The 7,627-nt window shown below is 39.6% G+C and overlaps 1 protein-coding gene across 2 annotated transcripts; it reads right to left on the bottom strand.

Annotated features, from left to right (window-relative positions):
- Positions 1–4,061: 4,061 nt before the first annotated feature.
- On the bottom strand, positions 4,062–6,451 carry LOC122040188 (sialyltransferase-like protein 1). 2 transcript variants are annotated; one of them, XM_042599537.1, is made up of 2 exons: positions 5,120–6,451; positions 4,062–4,320 (listed from the first exon to the last, which is right to left on the bottom strand). In XM_042599537.1, the coding sequence occupies exons 1-2, from the start codon at positions 6,257–6,259 to the stop codon at positions 4,288–4,290; spliced, it is 1,173 nt and encodes a 390-aa protein (XP_042455471.1). In that variant the 5' UTR covers positions 6,260–6,451; the 3' UTR covers positions 4,062–4,287. The 2 variants fall into 2 exon arrangements, with proteins under 2 accessions (XP_042455471.1, XP_042455470.1); XM_042599536.1 differs by lacking the exon at positions 4,062–4,320 and having other exon boundaries at positions 4,868–6,451.
- Positions 6,452–7,627: the final 1,176 nt, after the last annotated feature.

The raw sequence follows: 7,627 nt of genomic DNA, 5'->3' as shown, positions 1-7,627 counted from the left end.
TCATCTAAAATCAGAAAATGAAAATTTAAAATTAGAAATTGAAAAATTGAAAAATGATGCATACTTAAAGAAATTTCCAAAGTCAAAAATTAGGACTTATGGTAAATTAAATTGGTATATAAGGAAACATCAAGGTCAACTTAGAAAAATACCAAGAAACTATGTACCCCTTAGATTTTTGAATAATCCTGTAGGAAAGAACCTCTATTGGGTTCCAAAATCTGTGCTTAATTAATTTTTCAAAAATTAAAAGCTTATAGTGAGAGAATTAAACATTGAAATTCTTTATGGAAGCTTTGTCTAAGGAAGTGGTTGTTGCTCCAATAACCAAGAAAGTCTAGTGCCTCGCCACGACCTGGAAGCTAAAATATTGGAAGAAAATGTTTAATTAACGTTTTTGAAAAAGCATTAAACTAGAATCAAATAATGCTTTAAAAGTTTTTAAATCTTTTTAAAATTCTAAAATATCAGATTGTGAAAATTAAAAAAAAAATATTTATTGACTTGGAAATTTTTATTGACTTAGAAATTTTTTTCTGGAAATTCAAAATTTTGACTTAAAATTTTTTTTAGAAAAATTCAATTTGACTGAGAAATTTTTTTTCCCTAGAAAATTTTTTTCAGAAAATTCAAAAATTTAACTTAGAAGATTATTTTTTTAAAATAACTTAGAATTTTTTTTTCATCTTAGAATTTTTTTTAAAAAAAAAAATTCTATGCATTTCACTTAACTTATTTGTTTCATATTTTCTTAACCTCATTTTTGCTGTGATCAAAGGGGGAGAGAAAAGTACAAGTTTAGGGGGAGTTAGAAAAAAAAAATTTAACATTTCTGTTATTATTTTTATAAAAAGTGTTGCAATTTTACTAATTGCAAAAATTATGCATAACTTGTTAGTTTAGTAATTTTTCTTTAAAATTACTTTTTATGTATAGTTTAACCCTAACTTGAACTTGGGTTGATGCACATCAAAAAGGGGGAGATTGTTGGACCCCGTGGTAGTTTTGATGTGCTCAACCAAGTTAGTTAGGTCCTGCTGTGTTTGATCCCTGTGTCTGAGTGTGCAGGAGCTTAGGAACACAGGAAGTCGAGCGGAAGACGCAGCTAGCGAGAAGGACGGCACGGGAAGGGAGCCGACGGGCTCGGTACGTCCGAAGGACGAGAAAGCTGCGGAAGAGTACTCCGGTGGGCGTGAAGAGCGTGCGCGACGTTCGAGGGACGTTAAGCCGAGACGGAAGGCTGCTCGAGGAAGGCCGGAAACTGGGTTCGGGTGAGCCCTATCGGAGCATCAGAAGTCGCAACAAGCTGGAAACGAACTCAAAGGAGCTGAGCTGCCAGCTTGGAGGCGCCTCCAGCTTGAAGGCGCCTTCAACCAGGTTGAAGGCACCTTCAGCCAGGCTGGAGGCACCTTCAGCCTGATTGGACGCGCCTTCAACAGGTCAAAATGACCGTTTACGTTCGGATAGAGTTCTATCCGCTGACCGAGCTGTGGAGGCGCCTTGAACCTTGTTGGAGGCGCCTTGGACCCTCGGGATAGAATTTCCAGAGGCTATTTAAAGGCCCCTGGAGCTAGGAATTAGAAGACAACTCAAGCAATCAATCTGTTAGCAATTCCTAAGCAACTAGTGAGCTTCAAAAGTGTAAAAGGCTTCTCCGCCTTCAGAGAAAGAGATTTTTCTTACTACGCTTTTCTACTGTCCTGGATTAACAACCTCCTTGGTTGTAACCAGGTTAAATCTCTTGTTCTTTTCCATTCGTGTTTCTTTTTCTGTTTCATTAATTTAGTTGCTGATTTAAATTCTGAGTTGAAATCCGAGGAGGGTATAGTTTGTTTTTGTTTTCAGCAATTCATCCCCCTCTTGCCGGTCTCCGCTGCACCAACACTCCGACAGCATCCCGTCCATTCGGGCACTCATCAAGAGCAGTGACGTTAGAGTGCACGGTTGTCACAGCCCTACCCACTCATCACCATTGTGTGTGAGATGACTGACTGGCGTCAGGGGTGACCATGTCATTGACATCATATGCATTTATTGCATTTATTTGCTTGTGTTTGCTGCATTTTGGTAGATGCATTTGTTTGACATGCATACAGGAGGCATATTGTGTATCTAGTTTGACGACCCTTTTGTTCTGGATAGGAGTTCCTGGTGAGTACAACTTCCTCAGTTACCTTTCAGTTTTGCATATTTCTTATATATGATTAGGAAGCTGTATTTCATGCTTATTGCTGTTAGATATTTCTTACTAGGCATGTCTATTGGTATTCGCTGAGTTGTTGAACTCACCCCCATGGACACTATCTTTTTCAGGTACTAGGTTGGTTATGATGTCGCTTGGAGTATCCTGTCTGCTGGTCCCCACGTCACCTCAGAAGATTTATCGGTTTCATTTATGTTTTGTTTGTTTTATGTGTCAGTGTGTTTAGTTTGTGCTCCAATTTTGTTTCTGGAGTTTTGAAGTTGTTATGTGGTATTTTGTATTATTGTTGGTTGTGTAAGCCTAGCCGGCTAGCAGTTTTGTATTTGGTTTCTGTCATTTTCCGTTGTGTTTTGGTTTTGGTACAACCGAGTGGGCTGCTTTACATATAACTGCGTGGTTGTGTTTTTATTGTATCAGCCGAGTAGGCTGTATCATATAACTGCGTGGTTGTGTGTATATTCCAACCGCCTGTGGCTGATGTATATTGTGCATGTAGAAATGATTCAAATTGTCAGCCGTACAGGGGAGGTGCTGCCGAAATTTCTTCGGACAGAGACTCCCCCGGGGCGTGACACATGACTTCGATGATCTTAATTTAGAGCACACGAAGCATCGCACTATACCTGGTGGTAGAATAAGATGAATCATAAAGCCACCCACCAGATACTGATTTGAAGACTTGGTAACTTATGCGCTTATCACTAGTACTAGAGACTTTACATATTTTCATGAGACAATACACAACTCTGAAAATGACAAGTGGATGAGTATTATGGCGTCGGAGATTGAGTTGCTGCATGAAAACCAAACGTGGGATTTAGTAGAACTTCCTGAGGAAAAATGAGTTATAGAGTGCAAGTGGATTGTTGCGAAGAAGATGCAAGATGTCGACAAATTGAAAAAGCTGTTGAGCAAGAAATTTGACATGAAAGATTTGGACGAGGCCAAGAAGATTTTTGGGATGGAGATTCATAGGGATAGAGCTGTAGAAAAATTATGGTTGTCTCAAAATAGATATGTGGAGAAGGTGTTGGATATATTCAATGTGAAAAATACAAAGTCAATGAGCCAACCCCTGGCGTATCACTTCAAGTTATCCGGTACACAGTGTTTAAAGACGAATGAGGAGATCTAAGAGATATCAAAAGTTCCTTATGCCAGTGCAATTGGTTGTCTAATGTATGTCATGGTTTGCATGAGATCAGATTTGGCGCAAGTATTTAGTATGGTGAGTAAGTTTCTCTCAAAACCTGGTCGACCATTGGGATGCAGTGAAGTGGATTTTCAAATACTTGAGAAATATAACTGATTATGGAATCATGTTCAATAGATAACCGGAAGATCCTTCAGTTGTTGGGTACATAGATGCAGACTATGTAGTAGATTTAGATGAAAGGAGGTCTACTACAGGATATATGTTCACTGTGGCAGGAGGACCAATCTGTTGGATGTCTATAACACAATCTATTATTGCATTATTTATTACGGAATCGGAATACATGGCAGCAGCTAAAGCAGTAAAGGAAGCTTTATGGCTTACAAGGTTGGTTTGAGAATTGAGCGTTCAGCAAGGTGGAGTCATGTTGTTATGCAAAAATCAAAGTGTTATCTATTTGTGCATCATGTGAGAACCAAGCACATTGATGTGAGGTTTCACAAAATCAGAGAGCTGATTGCCTCCGGAGAAATTCAACATGAAAAGGTTCACACTACAGACAATGCTGCAGATATGTTGACAAAGCTAGTGATCACTATTTATAGCTATCATTGTAAACTTATTATATTATGAGAATCATTAAATGTGATTCTCTTGTATAAAGAGAATTCTAATAAAGCTCCGACCGTTTTTTATAGAGTAGACACGTCGCCGAACCACGGTAACTCCTCCTCTTCTTCTTCTTCTTCTTCTTCTTCATGTTTGTCATTTCTTGTGCGTCTTTATCTCGTTGCTCCGTGCGATCTCTTTCTGTCTTCATCTACTTCCGCATTAGAGGTTGAGAAGTATTGTCTCTTCTCTTTGCACAACAGTGACAATGAGCAACAGTCTATCTCATGTATATATAATTCTTACATAGTTCATGCACTTAGGAATAATGTCTTCTCCATACGGGACAAGTCTGCGATGCATTGGAGTATATTGAGCAGCAAATGATAAGTTAAGCAATGGAATGCAGGAGATGTAGAAAGTAATATTTTGGCCATGCACTTTATTATGTAGTATCAGAAAATTTCATCTCATTAGCACCAGAATATTGGTACAAGTTATATAAAGACAGTTGTAGCATGACTTCTACCCAGTATATATTTAATTTGCATAACTTATATATATATATATATATATATATAAACATATATAACTTATCAGAATCAACCTTTTTCCAGAACTATTATATTTAATCCTACGAAATATCGAAGAGATGTCTAATAAGGAATCATCTAGATGCCAATTCTTCACCATCTCATAAAAAGTCATTACTGTAAGCCAACACCAAAGTATGAATTTTATATAAATCAAAGTGAGGAAGAAAATATCAGCTTGTATATACACAATTCTCTAGAAAAAATAGGGGGAGTGAATGCAAAGACAAGTATGATTTACTTTCTATTTTTTCCTATAACATTGAAAAGGTAGCAAAGGTTGCAGAAAAATTAGTTTCAAATGACTTCTTCTAAAAGCATGATCTACTTTCCTTTCCTTTTCTCATAGGAACTATCCTTACAAGTCATACAAGATGATCCAACAAATAGGTTCTAGCATACTTGTTTCTTATTTTCATTCTACATCCATTGAAATTTTCAACTCATTTATATTTGAACATCGGAACAATCATGATCAAGTACCATCAAACCTATTCAATGATAGAACATTACCGGAGGAACTTGAAAGCCATGGCCATTGAGGAATGGTATTATTACCTGCGGTTGCTCAACCAGGTCATTATACAGGGCATATTCCGCCTTGTAGTCGTGCAAGTCCAGTTCCTTCTTCTGGTTGGTATGGTAATGATGCTTAGCATCCGATGACTTCCCAAACCCAAAGATGCTAACTTGATCACAAATTCCGACGGCAAGCATCACTGCCTGCATCCCTGATGAGTAGTGGAACAATTTCTCATCATGAAATTTCTTCCACTCCTCCAGGGGCTTCCCTGTCTCCTCAACAAACAGCTTTAGCGAGTAGTACTTGACAATCCTAGCACAAAGCATGTCGAATCGCAAATCCGTGACAAGGAGAGGTGCCTTATGCGAAGAATTGCAGATAGTGAAGTCGAGAAAATGAAGACCCTGGCAAATGTACGTGACAATGGGGACGTTCTCGCCGTAGGGGTGGCAGAAGCAGCCCTCTCTTCGAGCACAGACATGGAGGATATTGCTATTGACGAAGGAAAGGCCGGTCTTCGAGCCAACATTCCGGTGGTATCCATGGACACGAGCATTGTTGAGCCGGATAACGAGGTTATGACCATCAATTAGCTCACCGTAGTCATTGTTCATCAGGATTCCGCTGTTGCCGATCACGGCGCAGGAGTTGAACCGCTGCAGCGAGTCGGGGCGGCCGAAGTGGCGATCTATAGGGCGTTTTATTAGCCTGACGAGCTCCGACATGACCTCCATCTGGAGGCTTCGCTTCCGGAACCAGTCGCGAAGGGAGCGGCGGAACTCTGGGTAGAAATCCATGTACTTTGGGGCACGGAATTGAGCTGGTAGCCTAACGCGCCTCCACGGTTTGTGGTGGTTATCCCGACGCCAAGGGGAATAAGACCAGAATCTCCTTCTGCCAAATGGGCCTTCGTAAACTGACGTAAATCTCCCCTCGAGGAGGCTCTCTATGTCCGTTCGCAACTCCGCCTCCCCAACTTCCGTCGTCGCCATCCTAATCAATGTCGCATTCAACGTCGCATTGGGGCTGCACGGAAGAGACATCACCACAATTGGAGCATCCTCATGCATCGACGCGGCGGGACGGCCACCGAGGAAAAACTCCCAGAGACTGAAGACGAAGAACGCGGCGACAAGGAGCAAGAAGGCAAAGGGCAAGCGGAGGGATTGCCTCATCGGGCAAACCACAGCTAAGACGGCGCGATGGTGACCTCCATTTTTCCGATAGAGGAGCCCACCTCGACGGATGAACACTCCTCGGAGCTGGCTAAGACGGCGCGATGGCAACCGACGTTAAGGGGTTTCTGTAGGTCGGCTCGGAGAAGGCTAACCGTTGAAGGCGGGTCAAGCCGGGACAGGAGACGTGGAATTGAGGGGTTTACTGGTTTAGTTCTTAGTGGGTGAAAGATTTAGCTGTGGACTAATTTTAATGGGCGAAAAATTAAAAGGACCCTTGAATTTTTGTTATTGCCAACCGAGCATCTCAATTAAAAATAAATAAATAAATAAATACAATGTTTTAACTTTTTTTCATCTTAAAAATATTCTTATTATATTACTATACTAAAATTTGAATAAAGTTATTATAAAAGTATTGAAGTAAAAGAATAATTTTGATTGAATTAGAAAAAATATTTTAACATAAAAATGTTCAATGTGTAATAATTTTGGTTGCTTGTTAAAATATCTTTAATTTTGGTCCAAACTGTTACGCCAAGACTGAAATAAAAATATTTTTAAAATTAAAATTAAAATAGTTTTTTGTTTTATTTTTTTCAACGGAATATATTTATTTTCCCTATTTTTAATCATGCACTTTTTTGATTTGTTTTTTTTGTCCAATCTTAATTTTAGATTAATAAACTCTAACCTCAAGTTGGGACAATATGTAGCTACACCCTACCGGATGTAGGATCGTAGACGTAATAGGAGGGGGTAAATAACAAGCTTTATTTTTTCACTTGTTTCGAAAAATACATAAAATATGTAGTGAAATAAAAAGTGAAAAGATAAGTAACGTTAACAAGTTTTCTTTTAATTGGTTCGAAACTTGTGGCGACTCCTACTCCAAGGCCCGCGATCGTTGATCGCTTACGTTGGCCAATCATTATAGATCCGAATTTTTTTCCAAATATATAAGTACAAGTACAAAAAGAAATAGATTATATCGACAATAAATGATTAGGAATTGGTTCGTCGATTTGTCAGAACAGCAGTTGAGTGTTGTTGAGTCGTTTCGGCGTAGCGCACAGCTTGGAGGATCGCTTGTGTAGAATTGTTGTCTCGAGGTGCTGGCCGAGGCTCCTTTTTATAGCTTCTTCAGACCTAATTCAGATCCACTGATCTCGGAATCAGGTTTGACTCGAACCGGATCGGTCAACCGATCCCCAGGTTTGCTCGACCGATCCCACCTGAATTGGTTAGCATTCCAATCCCGGTTCTGTTGCTTGAATAGAGTTTCTTTGTTCGATCAACTGATCCCGTCATTCGATCGACTAATCACCAGCTCATCTGGTCCGATTAACTCGGCTCGACCACGTCACC

Source organism: Zingiber officinale, chromosome 2A (assembly GCF_018446385.1).
Source record: "Zingiber officinale cultivar Zhangliang chromosome 2A, Zo_v1.1, whole genome shotgun sequence".
In the NCBI taxonomy this organism is placed as follows: Eukaryota; Viridiplantae; Streptophyta; class Magnoliopsida; order Zingiberales; family Zingiberaceae; genus Zingiber; species Zingiber officinale.
Note: the sequence above shows the minus strand (reverse complement) of the source record. Positions and strands in the feature narration are given on the sequence as shown.